Consider the following 26,656-nt stretch of genomic DNA (forward strand, 5'->3'; position numbering starts at 1 on the left):
GTCACTCCTTCATGCAGGGGAACAGGAACATGTCAGGCGGAACGAAAAATAATGCCATAGCACCTAGCACTGCCATATCGTCCTCATAGAACATCATAGCAACCGCCCTGGCAACATCCCAAAACACCTTAGCAACTGCATAGTAACATTCTTTAAACAGTCAGAACACTATTGAAATAGCTTAACTACGTCTTGGCGACCAACCAAAACACCATAGCAACCACACAGCAACGTTCTAAAATCACTCAGAACTAGCGTTGAGGCGGCGGCTGTCGTGCTTTTCTTTAGAAAACGTTAAAAACTAGTTTTATTTTTATACAGCTTCATACTTGAATTGTTTCTCAACATAAACACCACACAAATGTCATGCACATAAAGACAATTTAACGAAAATAATGTCAGACTTGCCCAAAAATTACGAAGTTTCCTTGACGTGCAGTCAAACCCTTCAAAGTCACTCTGCAGGCAGCCATCTCGAGCGCGCTGTGAGCGACGTTTCTGATTGGCTGTGAAGTGAGGACTGCTCGTTAGTCTTTATAATTATATTTTGTACATTTTAAATTATTTTATCCTTTATATTTTGTTACACACTCGGTTTGAGTTATTTTTTTGAGGGGTTATTTTTTTACATCAAAAATGGTTGTATAACAACAATGTTCCCTCTTTAGTTATACTGTGTCCCGATCTAGACCGAGTGGAACCGAAGTCTGATTTCACAAACTTATTTAATTACCGGCGGTGTTCAGATTGCACCCGAAGACCGTCTCAGACTCTCTCCACTCCTGCCATAGAGACACAGAAACAACATAACCAGGCCTGTAAAGTGTATTTTACAGACTTCAGGAATGACTTTATAACATTATATTGATTGCTATGAAACTATTTACCGGAAATACTTAAAATGCCGTTTTCCAGATTTAAGAACGCGAGTGTATTAATACGTAAAAATATTTAAACACGGTTTCGGTCACTTTTCTTTGACATGACAAGATTCATAGCCACCCTACATTCATCCTGAAAGAATTATTATTCGCTAAACAACACCTTTCTTTTACACATTTTATGACACATTTTGTACCTATTCTAAAATTACAGTATGAATTCTATAATGAGATTAGAATTCAAATGGATTTAAAATAAATTTAGTTTTTCTTTGTATTTTAGAACTTTAAAAAGAATGCACTTTATCCATTATTAAACCTGTAATTATATTCTGTTGAGATTATTAATTCATTTTAATAAATGCGTTTCTTTCTCGTTTAAAATCGTTGTTTTGGGCTGCGGTACATTCTTATTTATCAAAGTCGGATTTGCTCAAATATAATAATTTAAGGCTCCCAATAAAAATGAATTCAGTATCATGGAAAGATCTGTCATTTATATGATTATTAGAACTTAAAAAGCGACTGAGAATCAATTTAAAACAAACAACAATTGTAGATATTTGACTTGATTATTTAATAGAAACCCGCAATGAAAGAAAAATATTTTATATGCGAGTTTCTACTTTACTCCAATCAACCGCATTATCTAGGCACCGAAATTCACAAGAATCGTATTGAATACATTTAAATAACGATCAATACTTTTTTTATAATTGTTATCAATAACGTGTTAACTTTTCTCTGGCAAAATAATAAGTTACACTGATTAAAACTGATAATAGACTTTTTATTACAAATAAATGGAATTAAAACGGCAACACAAATTGAAAAATATATTTGCCAAGCTGGCTATAAAAATACAAAATGCATTTTAATTAATTTGCTCTTTTAATTAATAAATCTATAAATACTAAGCGCTTGTTTTCAATTATCCTCTTCTGAACACACGTTTTTAGATCCGTAAAATAAAACAAGCACATTCTAACTTAACTTCCTACTTTACATTATTATTTCACATCGAAAAGATGTTAATAAAATCAGAATAAAATTGCTACACACAAACACGGCGGGTTTGAAGGGATTTATGGACGAACGGACGAATCTTTTCATTTGAATGGTTTTATGTTGCGGGGACACGCGCTCATAACGCGGCGTCTGCTGCCCCCCAGCGGCCGTATGAGGAATAACAGCACAACACCTTCATACACCTGCATCGAGCCAAACTCTCATTTACATTCAATTCACTATCATCTATAATGTAAACAACTGTTTGAAACACATTCTACTGAGCCACATGCCTTTGAAAAAGGGTCGACTTTATTTACAGGAACATTTTCAGGACTTCAGATAAAAACGATTTCAGATACATGGAGCCTTATTGAGACAAAGCCGTGTTCTCTCTCTCTCTCTCTCTCTCTCTCTCCCCCTTCCTCTGATGGTGAGCTGAGGGATGCTTCCAGCGGCCGTCAGTGTGTGTGGACTCTGCCCAGTCATGTTGGCCGGGAGAGATGTCCATGGAGAGATCGCAGCAATATGTTGTGTCGTCTTTTCCTCTTCAGTGACTCTCTCCCTTCTTACCCACAACCTTTAACACACACATACACAAACACACATATTAGAAACTACATTATATATTTGCATTATCATTTCATAAAAAACAGGATTTGATATAAACCAAAATATGATGCCAATATTTTATTAACTTTCCCCACCCACACAACTGCCCCAGGGAAAAAAATTCATTGAGATATGATCAATATAAATCTTATGAATATCATGCAGTGATTAACTGTGCACAGTTAAGAAAGTTATCTGTTGGGTCTAAATATCACACTGTGATTGGCTGATTGAGATCTGGAGGCGGAGTCCTCACCCGTTTGAAGTCGCTCATGTTTGTCGCTTGGACAGGGGTACCGATAAATGTCAAATAGTTGATTTTTGTCGTCTCCTCGTCCCCTTGGTTGGACTTGATAAATACCTGCAAATAAAAACAAGTGATGGTGTTCACCTCAAGAATCTTTTATTATTATATTAGCTTACTTCTCTCTACTGTCTAAAGAAATGTTCTCCATTTAAGATCAAGCTTATGTGCATGTAACAAAATGAACATAACTGACGTAACACTTAAGGGGAAATTTCGTGCAAAAAGATGTGCAGAAAGTTTCCACAAGTTTATAAATTCTGGACACCAGACATTATTACCATACAGTCCAGTGTGTTCGCGTGTAATGTCACTCACAGTGGCGCTGTTGACGTTCTGAAACTTGACGTATCTGAGCGGAATCAGTCCATCTTCTTTGTAGTCTTCCTCAGACAGATCCAGCGCCTGCGTTGCTTCACTTCTCTCTGCGTCATCAAAACCCAGCGAACGAGGAAGATTGATAAAGATCTTCACACTCTTTGGAGCTTGAGCTGAGAACAGAACCAGACGAGACAGAGAAACAGCGTGAAATGGATTTCCTATAAACACACGCAGCAGATATAAACAGACAGAACGAGGCGACTCACTGGACTCCGCACACTGCAGTTTCATGGAGAAGAGCTTCACAGGCTGACTGAAGGCCATTGTGATCAGAAGCTGCAAACACAGAGGAAAATGAAACACTAGATCAGATTTACTTTCATCTGATCTTTCACATGTTTAGTTCTGTATTCTCTAAACTCATAATAGGAGTAACTAGTGATCCATAAACCACCATAAACCACCGATCAGTGAAAAGTCTGAAGGATTCTCACCTGCTCATCACAGTCGGACTCCAGGTAAGATGAATCCTTGATCAGGCAGTTCTCAAAGCCACAGTCATCGCTCTCGTTCAGACATTCACAGCCGGCTTTATACACAAACGGCATCAGGTCCATCTGAACACACACAACACATGAATTACATTCACACACACAAAAATGCACATCTAACATCACAGGAAAACAAAGCTTACATGTTTTGTTTCCATCACATGCAAATTATTTTCAACGTTACCAACATTAAACACTGAAACATTCAAAATACGGAAAGACTAAAAGTGCAGCATGTATCAGGTAAATCAAGTCTTGGCGTGTAAATGATGGAAAGACGTTGCGTCCTCACGTAGCCTTTAGGAACATCCGAGTCCTCGTTGCTCCCGGGATCATTTTCCACATGCTGTTTGATTTTCTCTTCTAGACCGGAAGCATCTGCGCCCTGATACTGGTCCACGCGCACTTTGTTTCGGAAAAACAGGAACGTCGGCGTCGCCGAGATGTTGTTGGCTGCAGCTGTGGCCTACGAGACATAAAACCGAGGTTTTTAAATGTAGTCAGGAGCACAGATCACCATGACACATGCACTTCTTCAGCGGTGTCTCACCTGACAGACGTGGACGTCTACTTCCAGAAACACAACCTGAGGATATTTGTTGCTTAACATGTTGAATGCTGGAGCTATTCTGACACAAGGACGACACCTGAACAAAGAGATTTATGATCAGACGAAGGCTGTAGAAACACCCAAGTCGTGGGTTGACTTCACACACTGAAATGCATGAAGAACATTCAGGCGTTTGTTTCATAAGGCTGACATTTAATATTCACACTGATCTGAAAACAGCAGAACTCTGAAAAAGTGGGAAAGCTGATATGTAATAGATACACTAATGTATGTTCCATGTTGATTTAATAGCACAACATTACAGTACTGGTATTACTAGCAGCATCCAAAAACATGCTGTTTCCCAGTTTATTGATAAGGTAACTTAAGACTACTTTGATTTGGATGTTATTTCAATATGGCCGTGTCAATAGTCATGTAGTGAGTGTGTGTTTTGCTACGTCATGCTGTGCCGGTTCTGCTCGATCACGTCTCGCCGGTTCTTACGTGTTTATATGTATGTGTGTCTATCAGAACCGGTTTAAACTTTCTGCATGTGTACACTATATGTGTCGTGTGTGTTGGTTTCGGTTCGGTTTGGTTCAGCAGCAGCGGCCTCGAACACGCTCACTCACCCGCTCATGGTGAACTTCACCACGGCCAGCCTGGATCCCGCGCCGCTCAGCTCCGCCGTGAACTCTGGGTCCGTCCCGATCACCTTCACCCCGACCATGACTCAAACACACAGATAACCGATCGCCGATCAGCGCTGTTCTCACTTCTAAACAATCAGATCGAACAGAAACACTGAGCGGCTCCGCGCGGCACGACGGCTCACACTTCCTGTGTAGCGATGATGACTGAGAGCGATCTGACCAATCACAGAGCGGAAAGACAAGCGGTGGGAGGGTCTTGAAAAGCGTCATGACGTACGCGGTCGTGAAGTGTCGCAAAGCAAATCAACCATAGTAACCGAGTTCAAAAAATGGCGTGTTATGCTTTTAACAGTAAGCGTAAAATGTGACGCTTTAATTTATTTGTATCTGTATATTTACGGAAAACAACGATATCGACACGAAATTTACAAGATAATGACGTAAAATAAACAATGTCATACATATTACAAGTAAATATTACAGTATGAAGGTAGCTTAATATGAAGAGTTTGGCTCCAAAACGAGATAACTGTGTTTTATTGTGTTACTTAGCTGTATTTTTTTAGTTATTATGGCGTAAATCAAAACAATCCAACTGCAGTTTGATTTTATATTAATTGGAATGAACAATAAAAACGTGATTTTTGAAAAATTAAATAAACGGAGTTATCTCATTTTGGAACCAAACTCTTCCTATATTCTATAAATGCTATAAGAAAATAAAAATAAGCAGAAACAAAAAATATATATATTTGTGTTCGTTGCGAGAGGACGGAGGGCGTATACGTCACTGTTACCACGGTTACGGCCAGACTTGCTCGAAAACCAAAATCTAATTTGAGAACTTTATTAATTGGTCGTGTGTTATATATTTATATATGTTTTAGATAGAAACATGACCAGTAAAATCTGTCTGGTTTCATTACTGATGTGGTTGGTGATGCTACAGGTGTCAGCTGCTGAGGAAGGTTTGTGTAATGTTGTGTCACGTGTTTGCTGCTTCCTGTCGCACTAATATCTGCATTAATGACAAATTATTTACATTATGCTTTGAAGTTTCATGTTTTTTATTTATTTATCCTTTGTGTATGATAACGAAGCCCAAGAGCGGAGAGTTGATATGATGTCCTCGAGCTCGTTAAAGAAGAAACAGTTGTATTCTCTGCTTGATCTGCTCAACACGATAGGACAACAACAGCAGGTTATCACAGGTCCAGATAAACATCAAATAATGTAATGACTGATAATGTCTGATCATATGAAACGCGATACTTCTGATACTATTTTCCCTACACTTAATGATTTAACAATAATAATCTTTATCTTTTGTAGTGCCTTTGAAAGTTGCACCTTAATACAATTAATACATTAAGATTAAAATTAAGAGTAAAATTAGAATGAGTATAAAGGTAAAAAATACATTAAAATAGAGAATGCATAAAAAGAAACTATCAGCAAATAGTTTGTTACACAAAATCTACACTAAACATTTTAAGATTTAAAAACCCTAAATTATTCTGCACTTATGATCCCCAAAAAAGAGAGTTCCAAAGTTTTGGATCGAAAGTAGAAAAAATGCTGTCACACAAATTGTAGACAAATAAGAGAAAAGGTCTTGTCTTTGAACATCCATTTATCCTCCAAACCTGCTTGTGTTACGGGTTACGTGAGGAGGAGCCGTTGGCAGGAAACTGTTTGGATAGAAGCCCAGTTTATTGCAGCATCTTTGCATATTAAAAGCTTTGTTTGTTTAAATAAAGACAATTGCCAATGTCCGTCTTTGCTCTCCATGACATAATTAGTCATACCAGTCTGAGACAAACTTTTTATCTTTATCCTTTGACTATAGCTGAGATTATTTTGTTGACAAACATTTCTCAGTTTTAAGTAATAAAGAAATATTATGTGTTGTTTTGTCCAGCACTTGGATCAGATTCCTCATGATTTTATAGCGCTTGTCAAAACCACAGTCTACATGCAAACACCACTTTGTTGTCTCGTCCTGCTGTATGGAATCCTGCACCTGAACTGCTGCTCTACAGTAAGACTATCAAATGCTCTTGAGAGTGTCATCTTCATCACTCACTAATATAACATGTTTTTTTTCTTTTGTTTGCCAAATCACAGCTCTTCCACAAATGTTTCAGGGATAAAGCAAATCTTTACTCTCAGATCAATAAAGAGGAGTTTGAGATGGTTGAGATGGAACATGACGGAGAAACTACAGACAGAGACGTGATAGTGAATGTTTGTATTGTATAGGTTTAAGACAAATAAAACAAATGCACCCAAAGGTTATAATTGTAAACGCTGTGTGATTTATGTATGTATTTTCAAATAATTTGCTCAATGTTTTGTTTCGTCAAATACATTTATTGGCAATTTAATAATACATGTAGAAATGAAAAAGTTTTTTAATAAAATTGCTTTGTGCTTTCATTTGTGCCTCGTATATTCATATTAACATTCATATTTAGGTAACAGGCCTACCCAGATCCGTTGAAAACAGAGTTGCGACACACTTTGATCTCGCCGCCGTGTGGTCACATGATTCATGAAACTCTAAATAGTTCCAAACTTTCAGTCTGTTTGAATGGGTTTATGTCGGAGATGCAGTGGAAGCAGCTGTATTTGCAACACATTTCCTTAAATACCTACACAATATATGTACTATGTTAATTTAAATTTATAATAACATTTTGGAGTTTTACAGGTTTTACTCTACAGGAGTTTTAAAATCCTGACAGATTTTAAATTCTGGTTGCAACACACACATAAGGAGAATTTTAACAGATTATTTTTTTTTAATTTTAAACCTGACCAATCGAGGTTCTGGGCCGATTTTTTAAAAGATTCTCGGCAGGGGAAGTTGGGGTAAAATCTGGCCGAGAATCCTCTAATCTGAGCAAGGCATTAATGAGACAACATTATTCAGTTTTGTGTGTTAAATTTGACTAGGTTAAGTCATAACCTAAATTATCTTAAGTAATTTATCAGTAAATAATCAATTATTGCAAGTAAATGCACCACAAAGAACCCTGAAAAACAATTTCAGTAGTTAAGGGATTTTATTATATAATTTTATCAGAGGCTAGATAACATTTTATTCAACTAGCAGTCTTTATAGAAAACCACACATACAGACACACAGAAAAGGCATTTTTTTAATATTTATATCGAAACCACAACTTTGCGTTGCGTTTTTCATAAACATCCTTATAGTAAAACACCAGTTTAACAGAGATTTATACTATCAATTTCCCTATGTTTGGGAAACAGTGAAATGAATGGGCTTCAGTGTAATGTTTGGAACTATAGAGCCCTCCACGAAATGAGTGACTTCCACATTCCATTCTTACGACGGGTGTCTGTGCCAGTGTCGCAACTCTGTTTTTTCAACGGCTCTAGTCCTACCTATATAAAAGTTAATAAATGCTTAACATCGAGTGTGTTTTAGATGTTTTGGAACGGACACTATCTACTTGTTTTATGTCTTTAAAAATGTAACTTTGGTAATTTGATGAAGTTAATTCTCTCCCTTGCTTATAGTTCAATTTACACTTCCTAGTAACATGGCCCTGTAAACTATCAGTAGTTTTACTGTTTTGACAAAATGACAAATGCTACTTGTAAGTCGCTTTGGATAAAAGCTTCTGCCAAATAAATATGAAAAGTGAAACGAAAATGTGCTTGAAGAAAAAGTGAAACGCAGAAACCGTCCAGTTTTTCTGACTGACGGACAAAACAACCAACCGCAAACAGGCTTGTTAGAACTCCCGCCCTTAATCTGAATATTGGCCAATCGGCTCATGTAAAAAACATTTCCCCGCCAACAGGCCAATCACCATACGAAGCAACAGCGCTGCCCGGCTCGTGCGCATCCACAGAAGCTCGTGTGTAGAAGAAGAGAGCGAGACTGTCAAACCTGGTCTAACGGAGCGCTTTCTCTGAATACAACAGCCGAACTAAAGCGAGCTCAGCTCATCTCAACTCTACAGTGGACATATGGCAGACGAGGGCGTCGCTAAGATGTCGATCCGTGAGTTTGATCGTTCATGATGCTGATAATGCATTAACATCTGCAGAGAGTTGCGTCAGATTCTTCCACTTCCGTTATCACTTCCTAACGTTAACGCTACCATATAGCAATAACGACGTTATTTTATATAGTTCACTATAAGACATCTAAATCGTATTCATATAGAACACTTTATAGTCCACTATAATAGTACATCATAATATTCTTTCTATACTAATGCTGTATTCAATTTCATATACAACACCGAACAATCCACTATACAGATACTGTACTCATAAACTCAATACACTATTCTAATGCTTTCTTCTTTATTCATATTTAACACTTTCTATATACCTTGCTATAAATACTGTATATACGTCGCTATACGTCAGAGTGCTACATATACAACACATGTACTGTACACAATCAATGTACGACTGTATTCATATGAGTTGTGCCAGATTCATGATGTTTTATTGCCTGTACTGCAGACACTTCACTGTACAACTTCTTTAGTAGGTCAGTTATATATATATATCAGTATATTCTGCAAACACTGCACAGAATTTGCAAGTATTTATTTGTTTGTTATCTGGTTTGAACGGATACAAAGGCATGGGCCTTTTGGTACACACATGATTTATTTAAGATATGTCGCTCATAAAACAAATGTAAATTAATCATGATAATGAAAATCAGATTTTTATCTATGCATTTGGCAGATGCTTTTCTCCAAAGCGACTTACAGTGCATTTTAGTCTATAACATGTCTTATATTAGTATGAAAATGAATTTCTTGACCTGTCCATTCTGTTTGTAGTGAAATGACAGCTGGTTGAATGTTGCTGCTGATGTTGTTGTCTGTGTTGTAGGAGAGCTGTATGTGTCTGATAAAGAGGGCAGTGATTCTGAAGGAGATGGCTCAGAGCAGAAGCCCTTCAAAACTCCACTGAAGGTCAAACAACGTTTGTGTTTTCAAAAACATGGTTTATGATTCACTTCTAAAAGCTCTTACACCGTGTCTACACCGGACGTGACCATCACGACACACGGCTTGTTCTAATGGGATTGTCACGTCGCACCGCGCTGCATCCAGTGTGGATAAAACTAAAATTATAATGGGTTCTAAATAATGTGTTCTATTGTGTCTTGTCGTATCGCGCCACGTCCTGTGTAGACACTCATGGTGTAACATGTTTTATCTAAATTTCAAGTTATACTTTTTAAAAACTATTTTCAGGCACTGATGTTTGTTGGAAAAGAACCTTTTCCCACCATCTATGTGGACTCACAGAAGGAAGGAGAGGTGTGTAGTGTTTAACAGTGTGACTTATTTAAACTTAACTAACCCTATTAAATATGTTGTAGTATTTAAAAAAAAATCAGAAACACACAAGCAACAGTGTGCCATCTTATTTTCAATGTACATGTTTTTCTTCATCAGTCTCAGTTCATGAGGCAAACGTGTAATTTCGGGAACAAATGTAATTATATTCTTGCAAAAATGAGAGTAATTACTATGACCGTAGGAACGTTTGACTAATCTTTTACTGTGTGTACCTGTCTTTGTGTTGTTAGCGTTGGGCGGTGATCTCTAAGACTCAGATGAAAAACACCAAGAAGCTCTTTCAGCGAGAGCAGATGAAGAGTGATGTTAAAGAAAAGAAGGAGGTATGTCTCTGTTTTCTGTACAGACCATCACACTGTATGTGTCATCTGACGTCTGTTCTCACCATTGACAGGCTGAAGATGCTGAGCGCAGGGAGAAGAATCTGGAAGAAGCTGAGAAGATCGTCCTGGAGAACGACCCCAAGCTTCCCGAACCCAAAACTGTGAGAGTCACATCCGTTCTCATCTGTTGTGTGTGTTGTTTCTAAAAATATAAACGTGTCATAGTTGTGAGAAGAGATCACACTATCATTGTTTTCATCTTCAGGTGAAGATCTATCAACTGGAGCTGCTAAGAGAGCAGAGGGTGAAGGTGTTTGGTTGGGTCCATCGCATACGAAGGCAAGGTGAGATGATTATATCGCTAACCCAACCAACCGGAACAAAACTATCACAGCTTTGCCAGAAGCGTTCACTTGTGACAGACACAGTCAATTACAGTTGAATTATTATTGTAGAAACAGGTGACAGCTGAACAACCAATCAGAATCGTGTGTTTAAATTCAGATCATTAAATGTGACAGGTTTGTAGTGCCAGTGCTGTTAAACTCAAAGCCTGTGGTAGTTCTCACATGATTGTGGTTTGTTTGTTAATGTTTTATTTTCAGGAAAGAACCTTCTGTTTATTGTTCTGCGAGATGGAACTGGTTTCCTGCAGTGTGTTCTCACTGATAAACTGGTACTGTGTGTGTTTTTTTTTGCATTGTGACATTAATAACGGGAATTTAATTAATAACAGTTGAAAATATTATTAATTTTCTTCTTTCTACTGTAATGTGAACAATACTGGGAGTGGGTGCTTAAATGTGTAGTTCACCCAAAAATTAAAAATTCGGTCATCATGTACACCCTCCAATCAGACAGATTTCCCCCATTGGCTCCCATAGTAGGAAAAATTACTTGTCCTACATTCTTCAAAATGTCTTCCATCAAACTTTTGCCTACCATGGTATTTCTTCTTGCTATGGGAGTCAATGGGGATCAAAGTCTGTCTGGTTATAAGTATTCTTCCAAATATCTATAAAGAAGATTGTTTGGTAAATCCGCATTCCTCTCTGCTTCATATAATGGGAGTCTATGGGGTCCGCCATACTAAGAGTTCCTGAAGCACGTAATTCCAAAAAGCGTCACCTAGCGACATGTTGACGTTTCGTGAAGTGACTCGCTCGATATTTTTATAAATTTGAACGTCATTTTTAATGATATTAGCCATACTGTACAGCCTCAACACTCCCTTTCTCCAGGTGGCGCTAAACGTACCAGACGCTGGTATGCCATCTGCCACAAAATACTACAAGAAGAAGATTGTGTTCAGAGGCTGCACATTATGGCTAATTTTATTAAAAAAGAAGTTCAGTTTTATGAAAATATCAAACGTCAACATGTCGCCAGGAGACGCTTTTTGGAATGATGTGCTTTAGGAACTCTTAGACAGGTGGACCTCATTTACTCCCATTAAATGAAGCAGAGAGGGTTGCGGATTTACCAAACAATCTTCTTTATGGTTCTACTCAAGAAAAAATGTCACCTACATCTCGGATGGCCTGAGGGTCAATAAACGGAAAATTTGAGTTTTTGGCTGAAATATCCCTTTAAGTGACATTCTACTGTATACAGTATATCAATGAGAAATGAGTGTGTGTTGCTGAATGAAGGTCTCTGTGTCGTGTGTAGTGTCAGTGTTATAATGGACTGGTTTTGTCGACGGAGAGCACAGTCGCTCTGTATGGAACATTGAAGCCCGTTCCTGAAGGCAAGCAGGTGAGATTTCTCTCGAGTCATTCATTCATGATCTTTATATCTAAAAGAAAGCTCTTTAATTCCTAAGATGTGTTTGTGATGAATTATATACTGTATGTTTTGGCCAGGCTCCGGGCGGTCATGAGCTGATCTGTGATTTCTGGGAGCTGGTGGGTTTGGCTCCAGCAGGGGGCGCTGATAATCTGCTGAACGAAGAGTCCGATGTGGATGTGCAGCTCAACAACAGGCACATGATGATCCGCGGAGAAAGCGTCTCCAAAATCCTCAAAGTCCGATCCACCGTCACCCACTGCTTTAGGGAGCATTTCTTCAGCAGGGGATATTATGAGGTAACTGTGCTTATGCAACATTTATGACGTTTTTATTTGACAAAACATTTACTGACAAGCTTGGAGATTCTAAGCCAACCTTTTGTTTTATTTGACTGGCAGATCACTTGGCCAATAATCTCAAAATGGCCAAATGTGGCTGTGGTTTTTTTTCCACAGCCTTTTTATGATTTTGGCACAATTATATCATACGTCTGTGAGGCGGAGGTCTGTTTGTGACTTCCTGTGTGTGATTTTTGTTTCAGATAACTCCGCCCACACTGGTGCAGACGCAGGTGGAGGGTGGCTCCACTCTCTTCGGTCTGAACTACTTTGGTGAGGAAGCATATTTGACGCAGTCGTCGCAGCTCTATCTGGAGACCTGCATCCCTGCATTGGGTGACACCTTCTGCATCGCGCAGTCGTACCGTGCAGAGCAGTCGCGCACACGCAGACATCTGTCTGAGTGAGTCCAGTGACATCCAACACTGTCTTTATCAAGAACCGTTCCTTCATAGATCAGGACTCAGAGATGCTTTATCTGGTGTGTTAGATGAAATGATCTGCTGAATGAAGAAATGTGTGTTTGGTTTGTCCTCAGGTACACCCACATCGAAGCCGAGTGTCCCTTTATGACCTTCGAGGATCTTCTGAACAGGTTGGAGGATCTGGTGTGTGATGTAGTGGACCGGGTCTTGAAGTCTCCCGCAGCGCCTCTGCTCTACGACCTGAACCCAGTACGACCTCTCACACACGTCAATGCATCATCCGACTTATCTGTTTAGGTGAAGAACCTGTAAAATAGTTTTAACACAATGTTTCTTGTGCAGGACTTCAAACCTCCCAAAAGGCCGTTTAAGAGGATGAACTACACGGAAGCCATCGATTGGCTTAGAGAACACGACGTCAAGAAAGACGACGGGACGTATTACGAGTTTGGAGAGGTTTGTGTTGTGTTTCCTCTGGTTTGATGTTAACATTGTTTTCGGTACTTTCTCCATTCCTTGTCCGGCGTCAAAATGATTTTCCTTTAGCAATGGCACACATTCATTATGGCCTTTAAATGAACCTTTTGTTGTTATATTGTGGCAGGATATCCCAGAAGCCCCTGAGCGACTGATGACTGACAGCATTAATGAGACCATCCTGCTGTGTCGTTTCCCGGCTGAGATCAAATCATTCTACATGCAGCGCTGCGCAGAAGACCGACGTCTCACTGAATCGGTCAGAATCAAACCTGCTTGATACACAATCCAGTGGACATGCACTTGTAAAAAGTCTAGTGATCAGAGAATATAAACCTGAATGAAATATAAGAAACAAACATAAGTTAATATACTGATGAATAAAAGCATCGAAACTTTTGAAATGTGTGGCTGATATGTGTGTGTGTGACAGGTGGATGTGCTAATGCCAAACGTGGGTGAGATTGTGGGAGGCTCAATGCGTATCTGGGATGCTGAGGAGCTTTTGGAGGGGTATACGAGAGAGAAAATTGACCCTACACCTTACTACTGGTACACTGACCAGGTAACAGACAGATTTAACTGCATTAACAGAATATTTTAGACTGTGTGCGTGTTGTTCATTTTTAAACATTTTGAAAACCTTTGAAGTGTGTAAGCATGGAAACTGTGTGTGTGTTACAGAGGAAGTACGGCACGTGTCCTCATGGAGGTTATGGTCTGGGTCTGGAACGCTTTCTCACCTGGCTGCTGAACCGTCATCACATCCGTGACGTGTGTCTGTACCCTCGCTTCATCCAGCGGTGCAGACCATGAACCCCACACACACACTCGTCCATGAGACCAACACGCCAAAATGAAACCGCTCGTGTACCGTCAAGCTTAGAGGAGAGACCATATTAATATGTCATGTTTGAAGATATCATCACAATACGGTTTGAACCATGACCTGCTTTGTACCACTGTACTATTCATCTGTGGCATAATAAATAAATAAATGAGATGAAAGCTCATGTGTTTGACTTTTGTTGTTTTTATTACACTGCATGCTTTCGGTCTTATTGTGCACATCTCTACACTCTGTTAGAAATTAAAGCATTTAAAGCTGATGTTGGCTTGTTAAGATTTGACGTGACTAGGTTAAAAGAAATGATGTTTAGCAGGGTAAAAAACAGGTTGTGTTGTACTGCTTCTAGCAGAACCTGTTACAACAGGAAGTTGCTGTTGAAAAAGAAATTGTTGCTTCCTTAAACTCAACAAACATCTGGATTCCTCATTTTAGGCATAAATTAATGCAACAGCCCTTTTATTAGTGATTAATGGATTATTATTAAATTAAAACCTAAATCACATTTCGGTTTTAAGGTAAGAAATGATGTTGAAATGTCAGGAACAGGCATTGGGTTTCAATTTGTAAATATAATGTCATGTATGTTATTAAAATACATATATTTAATTTGTCAAAAAACCCTGTTAAAATGATTTACTGCACTCGGGTTACCGTGTTTCTGTTGAGAGGTTGTTATCTCGGAATAACGAACTTGAAAATGTCGTCACTGGCCAATCAGAATCAAGCATTCCAAAGAGGCGTGTATTCAAAATATATAGCTTTAACAAATTGATATTTAGCTTTTTACATACAACTCAATAAATGTAAGAAACGTAATAAAAATTAACATTATTGGTCAAATACACAATTTTGGTTATTAATTATATTATTAACATTCGTTTATAAATTAAATTGTTTCTGCTTTAGGTTTTTTGGTTCACGCGGAACTGACCAATAGAGCGCCTTTCATTGGCCCTCTAAGCTCCGACGTCACACGTCCTGGTCTCCTGGCGTGCTAACGTACAGAAGGGCGTGTATTCGGGCGGAGTAATGAGACGTCATCACGCAGTGAAAACAGTGACACTGGTCACCACCAGTTCTATATCGGAATTTGAGCGCTTTAGAGAACCACAGGAGATAAATAACACCTTTAATTCTGCAGCTTGACCGTTTCAGACTGTGTTTCAATTGAAAGAGAAGAGAATTTCCTCACAGCTGTGAATGATGGTAGTTCTGGGCAGCGCGTGCCGGCTCGTGCAGCGTAAGTGCTTTTATCACTCCAAATACACACATGACATGTGTTCACTCATATGATTATATAACGTTAATCGTTTACAGGATTAATCCTGCAGAATTAACAGCATGACTGCCGGAATGACATGTGTTTCGTGTAAGATCAGTGTGAAGGTTAAAATGTCTTCGTGACTTTACTTGTGTTTTTACGGCAGTTACCTTTTGCACACACAAAGCGGGTCTTTTCATTTCCACGTTCATGTGTGTTTAGCAACACGTTATGCACGATCTTTAAATTCACGAATCATCAACAACAATCAGTAGATAAACTTATACATCATGTTACACAACGCATGCTTTCACAACTTGCGTAACTTGTCCCGACAGCGACGCCCTACGGCCGAGTGACGCTATTGCAGCGCTGCGTTTATCAACGGCGTCATAATGTGTTAAATGTATAAAATAAATATATATGATTTATGACGCGTATGGTATTATTTTAATGCATTTACAATCAATTAAAACTTACTTTTTCTATCGGGTTCAGTTTTTAGTCATTATAATATAAAATTATAAAAAAATGAAAAAAATTCCACTACTTATAGGAACATTCTAAAATAATCATAATGTAATAATCACAACCATAACTGAAGAATAATTTAAATGCTATAATAAACATCTTGAAAAAACAGTGTAGTGTAGTATTTACTATAGTAAAGTCATTGTTTACTGTGGTATTCTGAAAAATGAACTGTCGTGAATTAATGAACTGTTGTAAGAAGATACTATAGTGTACTTTACTCCTTACTATAGGAATGTTAACAAATATTGTATCCAGGTATTTTTAACTACTATATACTACAGAAAACGTCGTATACTAGAATAATTTTTCAAGTGGAAAGATAAAATGAGACTAAAAAATGTGCTTTTTTCTAAAAAGTTGTGTACTTTATGTGGTTCTTTTATTCTGAACACTAACCATTTATAGTCTGAAATCTTTTTTCATTCTTTGAGGAATGTAATCCTCTACAGATTTGTGCTTTCTACAGTGTTCTTTGTAAATCTGTTTTAATGCGCATTAGATTTTATGTTCAACGGTTCCATATGTCTTTAAGGTTCGGTCACATGTTGTGTTTGTTTTTGCAGTGGTCAGACGCAGCCCGTCCGGTTTGTGCATGAGCGTGTTTCCCAGACAACAGTCAACAGCCGCAGCAGCTGCGTTTGCCAGTTCACCCACTCCAGAGACTCAGGAGAGCAGGTCTGAGATCACTCTCTCTCTCTTTGTCCTGTAGGGAAATCATACAATCACACTGGAGAAATCTGCACATGCACATTAAGGGCTGACACCATTAAAAGCTCATTTTTATTCCTTTAAGACACGTCAACATCCCAAATTAACATCAAGAAGAGGCTTTGAAATAACTCACCATCTTCTTGCCCTCGGCTCTGTGTCCTGTGCAGATGTCTCTTTGAATTTGTTTGTGATAAAACTAGAAATATCCTCTAAAAATGAACAATTTGAGATTTTATACATTAATTATATTGTATATTCCAGTTTGAGTGGACATACCAATGAACCAAAGGTTGTTATACATACATTTATTTAGCATACGCAGCCACTTTTTATTAAGACCATGGTTCATTTTTGTAAAGGATATTCATAATTCATAGTCTCTGTTACTGCCTGATTGAAATATGAAATATTATGTGAATATTTGTAAAATATATTTAAAGGCTTGTCTGTTTTTATTGGCAGGAAACCAAAAACAGGGATTCTGATGTTGAATATGGGCGGCCCAGAGAAACTCCAAGACGTTCATGATTTTCTCTTACGACTTTTCATGGACACTGACCTCATGAAACTTCCTGTACAGAAGTAACAACAACCTTTATTTATTTTTTAAAATATTAATACAAAAAATTTCTGTCCAACTACAGAAGTTTCATTCTTTAGTTACAACTTTACATGCCATCAGATTCACCCATATTTACTCCTAACACAAGTGTCTGGTCTTAATGTGCTTGATATATGGAATTAAAATATTATCTTTCATTAAGACTTCCTCTGTCTCTGCCATAACTCGCCTTTTCAAACTCATATTTTTACCTCTCCATGAATAGTATTGAGACACATGTAGCTCTCTAATATGTTTTACTCGCATTAAATGACTTGAATAATATTTTTTCACAGCTGTTCAAGAAACAGCTCGAGACTTTCATAACCGTGTCTTCTATCTGTTATAGTAAACTGGGCCCGTTCATTGCCAAACGCCGCACCCCAAAGATCCAAGAGCAATACAGTAAGATTGGAGGAGGGTCTCCTATCAAAGCCTGGACCACCATGCAGGGGGAAGGGATGGTGAAACTTTTAGACGAGATGTGTCCTGAAAGCGGTGAGTGTGTGTGCTTATCTGACTTCTAAACCACAACAGGATGATTCTGTTCACTGCTGATAAATAAACACACAGAGAAAAGCCCTCGGGTGTGTGTGTGTGATAGATTAAATCCAGAGGTGTGTCTCTCACACCCATGATCTCAACACACCCTCACACCACAGATAACACAACGCACTGGACCTGTGAGAACACCTCTGTGAGTTTGATAGAAACATGCTGTAATGTAGGGATGGGCAAAAAAATGATTAATCGTTATTTAAAAATGTGCTCGATTCGATTTCGACTCTCAAAAACAGTGAATCGATTTTTGTCTTTCATATTTCCACAGGCACTGAACATTCATTAATGTGGATGTTATTGCTACTACTATCCACTAGATGTCACTTTTATTTTAACAAACTGGTGGATGATCAGTCCAAAATTGATTAATTAACATTGCAGATCCTCACCTTCACATCAGAGGCAGAGGTTCATATGATAGCAGTCTCTCTTTACAGCTAATTTTGTGAAATTTTGTTTGTTATACTGAATGTTTACTGTAAAATAACCTGAACTGTTTAAACAAGGTATGCAACTGTTCTGTTTCAATATACCTCATTGTGTTTAGATCTTTATTAGAAATATCTTTAGGATTTGTATTAAATCTATAATCATTTACTCGAATCGAATCGAGAGCTGGTTAATCGGAATAAAATAGAACGAGAACATCAGAATCGATACCCAGCTCTCTCTCGCTCTCTCTCTCGCTCTCTCTCGCTCGCTCTCTCTTTCACTCTCTCTTTGTGGTGGGATAATATGAATGAACAGTAATATGTCAATGAATGAACGATGTGTGTTTGTGTGTGTTTTTTTGTAGCTCCTCATAAGTTCTACATTGGTTTCCGATACGTTCAACCTCTGACTGAAGATGCCATAGAACAGATGGAGAAAGATGGAGTAGAGCGAGCCGTCGCCTTCACACAGTATCCACAATACAGCTGCTCCACAACAGGTACACACAGTTACTTTTAACACTACTTGATACAACATTGACTTAAACATTATTTAAATCTCACTCGTTGATAGATTAATATAGTCAGTAATACAGATAGGTTGTGTGTGTGTAGGCAGCAGTCTGAATGCCATCTACAGATACTACACTAACCGTGGCGACAGGCCGAAGATGCGCTGGAGTGTGATTGACAGGTGGCCAACACACCCCCTGCTGATCGAGGTAACACGTGAACTCTTGTGTATGAACGTGGACACATCACAGATTTATACTGTTGTTCATCGATTCTCAAGACTTTTGTTGTGTAGTTCACAGGTGTTGAGTGAATCCAGTTCAGACTTGAAAATAAGTTACATGTCAACTCAATCGAACACTAATGCTGCGTTCCCGCCAGACGCGAATGAAGCGTTAAGCGCGAGTGATTTACATATGAATTCGATGCAAAGACGTGATAAGACATCCTGCGGCGTGTTAATCAGTCATGACCTTGCTCTAGTAGTGACGTGATTACGACGTAGCGAGCGGAGGCAGAAATATGAAACAAAAATGCAGGACAAAATCATTGTCGCTGTATGTGAATACCAGAAGCTGTACGATACATCTTCTTACTTTTATCGAAACGGGAATAAAAAGCAACTTGCTTGGAAGAAAGTAAGTATGGAGGTCGGACAATCTGGTTAATTGTAAAAAACGCTCTTTACTCAATTTGAGCTATATATACAAATATTGACACTACAAGGTAGCTAAAGCAGGAAAATTGGGTTTGTTTGCCGTATTTTAAAACTACTTTCCCGCTGACGAGATCACACACGCCTTCCATAGCACATAAAGTGCAGCTACCTTCTTAAGAAAATCCATGTCAGCCATATTGCAACAAGACTGAAGCCCCCTGGCAAAAGCCTGGCATGACTTGAATTCGTGAATTTCACGCGCGAATGAATCGAGTAAACTAATGTTCAAGTTCACTAATGTTTATCCTGTTGTTCTTGCTTAAAAAGGACAATATTGTCACATCTCAGAGTAAGACCAAACAAATGAATCGGATTGAAATAAATCATGTGAAGATTCTTAAACAGACTTAATGTGTTTTAATGCTTCAGATATGGAGTCGGACCACAGAACGGAACCAAATGAACTTGAGAGTCATTGATTCATGAATCAGTCTGTGTGAAGCTTCAGTTCAGATGACAATGTGGAGGCATCAGATGTACAGAAGTGTGTTTGTTTTTTCAGTGTTTTGCGGATCATGTTCGTAATGAACTGGAGAAGTTTCCTCCGGAGAAGCGTAATGATGTGGTGATCTTGTTCTCCGCTCATTCTCTGCCCATGGCTGTGAGTATCATATCTATATATCATATCAAATCTAATGCACAACACTCATTCATATGTTCAGCAGTTATATAACGGATCTGTTGTTGTGTGTGTGTTGAGGTGGTGAACAGGGGCGATCCGTATCCTCAGGAAGTGGGGGCGACGGTTCAGAGGGTCATGGATCGACTGGGTCACTGTAACCCGTACAGACTCGTCTGGCAGTCAAGGGTCAGAATGAAACTCAATTACCTCAGATACTAGGGCTGTCATGATTATTTTTGTTATTATTATTTTATTATTATTGTGATGCTTAGAACATAGAGACATACAACATATGTATTTCAACCAGGGGAGCGGGGGATACAAAAAAGACCTTTGTATTATTAAAAAAATTTGAAAGACGTGCATAAGTTAACAGTTTTCATAGCTTTTCTGTTGGTACTAGTTTGAATGACAAAAAATATTTCTCAAATTCTTTAAACAGAACAGAGAAGAGAAGCTTATTGCCAGAAAACGTACACTTATGAATATAATATTTAACAAACAAAATAAACAAATTGATTAAATAACCTTCATTCCTAATTATTTTTTCATACTTTAAATAACCAAAGATGACCAGCGATTGTTTGACCTCATCGGGATGTTTTCACATCCTCGCACATCTCTATAGAAGACACAAGGGGGCGCTACAGTGCCTGGATATTGCATATTTTAGTGTATATGGAGAGTTTGGTTTAAAAAAAGACAGATCATGTTTTTTATTGTGCATTCCATTTAATATCAATCTAACTGCAGTTGTTTTGATTTAAGCCATAATAACTAAAAAAATAATACAGATAACTACCACAATAAAACACAGTAAAAACATAATTATCATACTTAATTTGCAATATATAAAAAGTTCCAAAATGAGAATACACTGGTCATATGTATCACTTAAAAAAACATATATATATATCATTAATATACGTATATATATATATATATATCATATCAGTTGTACAATTTAATATTTTTTAAGATAATCTCAATATGAAAACTAACCTACCAAAATTGAATTGGCATAGATTTATTTTAGTCTTTCAAGTGAGAAAAAACAGACTGATAGCATTTTAAAATATTGGCTTCTATTCACTCCTGATCAAACTCGTTTAACTCGTATATGACACATATGTAAAAGCCGACACCTTGAATATATGATGCCCCCATTTTCTAAGAGAAAATTAAACATGGTCTTATATTCAGAACAATACGGTCGTTTCAAGGTCGAATCGAAATTGTATGAGAAATAGAAGTAAAAGCTCTAAAACAGACAATTAATCGTCTCCAAAATGTCATAATCTGTCAGAATAAAACCACTGTATCTGACGGCTGTGATAACAGAAGTGAATCTTATCTGGTCAACAGAGACACCCGGTGGTGATGTGCTGTAACTGCAGCGTCTCTGTGAATGAGATGATGATGTGTGTTTCCTGTAGGTTGGGCCGATGGCGTGGTTGGGTCCACAGACTGATGATGTCATCAAGGGTTTGTGTCAGCGTGGGAAGAAGAACCTCCTGCTGGTGCCCATCGCCTTCACCAGCGACCACATCGAGACGCTGCATGAACTGGACATCGAGTACTCGCAGATCCTCGGAGAGGAGGTGTGTGCTTGTCAAAATACCGTAATATAGTTAACCTGGTGTCCTGGTAAAATCTTATTTGAACCTGGAAATAATCAACGTTTATTTAATTTAAAGCTTCAGTGTGCAACTTTCTTCAGTTATAAATACTTTGATGTTTTAAGCATTTGCTCAATAAAAATAGTGATGAAGCTTACTGGTGTGAATCATGGTAAAGAGAGACGGTTTTCAAGTTATCATTCATAATTTGAGCTGTCTGGTAGTATTTTGTGAGAAATTAGATCTTATAGAAACATATGTAACCTGCAGTTTAATCTTTCAAATAGAGACTGTAACAGAGAGGTCAAATGTTATATATACATATTATCTTTGATGACACAAAATACAGTAGAGTACTTTAGTATTCACTGTAGTAAATTGAAGAGTATTGTAGTAATTACATCACTTTGTTAGAGACGTCCCTTGTCTAATTCGCCAATCGCCACAGATCTAGTCACTTCATATAGACCCCGCCCACATTTTGCCAGGACTGCCCACGAAAACTTCACTCTTCCCCCCAAATACAATAGCTCGAGAGCCTCATTCACGGTAAACCAATCACAGAAGAGCAGACTAGACCATCTGACCAATCACATCAGACTAGGCTAGTGGCAAGGAGGGGATTAGACGGATGAATCGCGGAACAAATCATTTGAGAGTCAGTCTAGAAGTAATGTAAGAATATGTAAGAACTGACTATTATTACAAAAGAATCGTGTTTTTACACCTTCTATGTACATCAACTTGATGTTGGACACTCCATAGACCAAAGTAGGACCTTAAAAATTCCTAGTTATGCACTCTTTAAATTTGACCACAATTTAACTAAATACAAGCTTTCCGGTAGCTCAGTGGTAAGAGCATTGTGTTAACAACGCAAAGTTGTGGGTTCGATCCCAGGGGATTTCAAATACCTGTGTAAAATGTATAGGATAAAGCAATGCAAAGCGTCTGCCAAATGCTTAAATGTAAATGTAAATGTAAGTATTCGTCTGAAACGGGTGCTGGTTCTTGTCTATTCAAACTGTTTGCATTTGTAGCTTCTCTCACATTTTTGAAACATTTTTACGGGATTGCGATCCAAATGAGGATTTGTTACACTCAGGACAGAAATCAAACAGTGTGAAGTGTGAAACTTTATGTGAGTGCAGACAGTTGCTTTAACACTTAACTGTGTGTGTTGTGTGAACTCCAGTGCTGCAGAGAGATCTTTGACCTTTAACCTCACCATCCTCTCATATCTGAGAACCATCGATTACACTTTCACTTCTGAAGGGTCTGAGGATGAACGTGTGTGTGTGTGTGTGTGTGCGCCCTGCAGCTAGCATTAAAGGATCTGAAGTTTCCTCTCTCTCTCTCTCTCTCTCGCTGTCTCTCTGTCTCTCTCTCTCTATCTCTCTGTCTCTCTCTGTCTCACTCTCTCACCTGTGCATCGATCGGTCGTCGCTCTGTTGGCCGTGGATCTTATGTGATCTGATCTGGCCTGCAGACCGCAACAGATTCTCACTCATTCTCTCCATCTGTGCTGCTTCTGTCTTAACGTGCTCTCTTATCATATCATATCATTACACATTTTTTTTAATCTTTTTTTCTTTTTGGAATTTAACTAATAATACTCACTAATAATGTGTTTTTTATCGCTCTTTTTGTATTTGGTATGGAATGTTCCTCACTGACGTGAATTTGTTGTAATGAATTGTGTGTGTGTGTGTTTCAGTGTGGTGTGGAGAACATCAGGAGGGCAGAATCTCTGAATGGAAATCCTCTGTTTTTCAGGGTAAGAACACAAATAACTGTTTGTGATGTTCTTCATGCACATGTATGATGTATTTTCCCGTCAACCACCTGATCAACCATAACATCTTCTTGGATATTTATATTGACAGCAATGCATTCTGGGATTGTTTGATGAATAAACATCTCTCTGTCCGTCTCACAGGCGCTGGCTGATCTGGTTCAGTCTCATCTGAAGTCTAATGAGCCGTGTTCCCGTCAGCTCACCCTCCGCTGTCCGCTCTGTGTCAACCCCACCTGCGGTCAGACCAAAGCCTTCTTTGCCAACCAGAAACTCTGACCTTTGACTTGACAGAGTGACATCACTTCACACTCGCACGCTTCCCCTCTCATGCTTCCCCTCTCATGGATCTGATGTGACGGCTTCAGGTGCTCTTATAGACCCTGGTGGACATTCCACAGAAAACATCATCATCCTCCTCAATGCTCCTGTCTGTCTGTCTGCATGCTTCTGCTACAACGCTTTGTCTTCCTTTACAAACTCAAACTACAGTCAGTGTGGAACATATAAACATCATTTTATAACGGTGCTAAAATTCAGCCGTGTGCAGCGGTGCTTTTAAAGGGACAGTTCACCCGAACATGAACATTCTGCATCTCCCGTCGTTCAAGTGTGTAGGACTGACCTTCACTTCTGCATCACGAGATGTTTGACAGAATATCAGTGTGAATGTTTCTTTTCTTCATAAAGTGAGCATTAAAGTAGTCCTGAGAAAACATAAACAGAGTTCATATGACTGTAGGTTTGTGTGAGAATCTGAAAATATAGCCTCGGTCATATGAACTTCTAATGTGAGTTTTGTCTTTCGTGAAGTATGAGACTAGTGTGTCATGAAAGATTCAGATGAACTGTCGCTTTAAAACAATCCCCTGCACATCATCCCTCATCCCGTCTTTGACCGCAGGGTCGCAGGTGCCTCTTTCTCCATCCTGAACGTCATCTTTCTGCTCAGCACCTGCACATGCTTGTGCCTTCTCGCTGCCGTGAACGAAATGTAGCTCAATGATGTGATGAACGCTCACTCTTTTGTGCTTTAAATGTGTGAAGAAGTCCAACATGAAGCATCTTTAGCTCACTTACTCTCTCTCTCTCTCTCCCCCACTCTGTCACTCACTCTCTCTCACTTTGTCTCTCACTTTCTCTATCTCTCTCTCTCTCTCTCTCTCTATGGTGTGTGTGATCTGTGTTTGAATAAAGGCACATCCATGTTCTAATTCACCCCCCAAAATATCAAACTAAAATAAATAAAAAATCTGCTTTGAAATATTGTGACACAATTTGTTTAATCAAAGTTTCTTTAAAGACTTAACTACACACATGAGTATGAAGAAATAAACTACATAATGTCAATCATTTATTCATATTACATTCATTTATTTTTGGCTTTACAGTAAAAAGAGTTTAGGCACAAAATTAGCATAATCATCATAAAAGTGATATCACAGTGCCACCAATGTTAATGATACTAAAACATCATTTTAATGACCAAAATATCACTTTCTTTTCATTTTGGGGTGAAGTGTGAGCCTGAGATGACTGTACATGAGATCCACACACAAACACGCTGTTGTTGATTAAGTGAAGAAAGATTGGCTGGCCTGGACCCAATAACCCAATAATAAAAGAGAGAGAGGGCGAGAGAGAGACTGTGTGTGTGTGGTGATCTGGGGGTGTGTAAGTCTCCTGGTAATTGAAAAGTGGAATGCTGGCTGCACTGGTTTCGTGACCTCTAATTGAGAGCGAGCATTGATTTCTGAAAAGAGCGAGTGAGAGAGAGAGAGAGAGAGAGAGACTGTCGTGATAGGGGGAGGGTGCAGAAAAGAGAAATGAAGGAGTGAGTGATTTTGTTGGTGGAGAGACTGATCAGGTGAGCGATTGGGATGGACAGATCTGCTGAAGAACCGAGAGAGAGAGAGAGAAAGGATTGAATAGAGAAATCAGATTTGTTTTCGACCCCAAAATGTTTGGTTTTGGGTGTTCTGTGAATATCATGAGAAAATATCCGTCAATGTGTTTAGCTCTGATGTTTGATCAAAATCTTTTTAATGATCATTAAACTGGTTTTCAAGAAGGACCCAGTTCATGGTTTTCCTATTTGATGTTGTTCAGGATTAGTCGTGTGACTTCCAGCATGTCTGATACTTCATACACCTGCAGACGTGATCAGTCACACAATCTCACAAAAATGTCACCGGTCACAGTTAAAACACATGTTTACTTTCAACTTCTCATAAGTGTAACGCTAAAATAGACAAAGATAAAGAATTTCACATCAGAACACCATAGTGTAAACAAAAAGAAGGAAATTCAATTAAGAAACTGAAATTTAAAGCTGTTAAATGTATTATTAACTTTATTAAATACCTTTTAGATTATTGTTATTTTTGTTATGCACTCAAGCCAATTGGTGACACTTTAATATTTTAAAAGTCAAAGGACTATCTTCTTTTTTTCTTCTGATTTGGGAGGAAAATCACCTGAACGTTTCGTTGTGCGATGTACCTTCAGCTCCAATAGATTTCTTTTAATATAATATATCAGAATGCTCGTGTTTTGTTTATTTTGCTTTGTGTGTCTCGCTTCAGTGTTTAAACGCGTCACACTGACTACAGATTCTAGTTTTGCACTGAAATGAAAACACGAGAAACTGCATCTTCTGAACTCTTGACACTCAGACGAAGAGAAAAAAAAACATTGAAATGCTTCCACTTGAGACTCCAAGTGACGTATGCCTCAATATTTTCACTCAGATTTTACTGTGCAGTTGTTGATGTGTTTATTGTGTCTCTATGATGTTTGATTGACAGGAGTCTGTGAAATGTGTAGCTCAACAC

General features: G+C 38.4%; 3 protein-coding genes across 3 annotated transcripts; 2 read left to right on the plus strand and 1 right to left on the minus strand.

The window, feature by feature from the left end:
* Positions 1-2,179: 2,179 nt before the first annotated feature.
* On the minus strand, positions 2,180-5,087 carry txnl1 (thioredoxin-like 1). Its single transcript, XM_056730155.1, has 8 exons — positions 4,863-5,087; positions 4,228-4,324; positions 3,970-4,143; positions 3,621-3,743; positions 3,393-3,462; positions 3,124-3,296; positions 2,758-2,862; positions 2,180-2,469 (listed from the first exon to the last, which is right to left on the minus strand). The coding sequence occupies exons 1-8, from the start codon at positions 4,958-4,960 to the stop codon at positions 2,440-2,442; spliced, it is 870 nt and encodes a 289-aa protein (XP_056586133.1). The 5' UTR covers positions 4,961-5,087; the 3' UTR covers positions 2,180-2,439.
* Positions 5,088-8,735: 3,648 nt separating this feature from the next.
* On the plus strand, positions 8,736-14,619 carry nars1 (asparaginyl-tRNA synthetase 1). Its single transcript, XM_056731045.1, has 15 exons — positions 8,736-8,922; positions 9,777-9,859; positions 10,145-10,210; positions 10,483-10,575; positions 10,647-10,736; positions 10,841-10,919; positions 11,181-11,251; positions 12,247-12,333; positions 12,441-12,662; positions 12,908-13,107; positions 13,243-13,378; positions 13,472-13,585; positions 13,734-13,865; positions 14,040-14,171; positions 14,291-14,619. Exons 1-15 carry the CDS (start codon positions 8,889-8,891, stop codon positions 14,420-14,422), a joined length of 1,671 nt encoding a protein of 556 aa, XP_056587023.1. The 5' UTR covers positions 8,736-8,888; the 3' UTR covers positions 14,423-14,619.
* An 864-nt stretch (positions 14,620-15,483) lies between these two features.
* Positions 15,484-25,896, plus strand: fech (ferrochelatase). Its single transcript, XM_056731102.1, has 11 exons — positions 15,484-15,696; positions 16,815-16,926; positions 17,425-17,544; positions 17,913-18,061; positions 18,921-19,055; positions 19,171-19,277; positions 20,289-20,387; positions 20,487-20,594; positions 21,845-22,009; positions 23,745-23,804; positions 23,967-25,896. The coding sequence occupies exons 1-11, from the start codon at positions 15,657-15,659 to the stop codon at positions 24,099-24,101; spliced, it is 1,230 nt and encodes a 409-aa protein (XP_056587080.1). The 5' UTR covers positions 15,484-15,656; the 3' UTR covers positions 24,102-25,896.
* Positions 25,897-26,656: the final 760 nt, after the last annotated feature.

The sequence above is a fragment of the Triplophysa dalaica genome, chromosome 19, assembly GCF_015846415.1.
Source record: "Triplophysa dalaica isolate WHDGS20190420 chromosome 19, ASM1584641v1, whole genome shotgun sequence".
Lineage (NCBI taxonomy): Eukaryota > Metazoa > Chordata > Actinopteri > Cypriniformes > Nemacheilidae > Triplophysa > Triplophysa dalaica.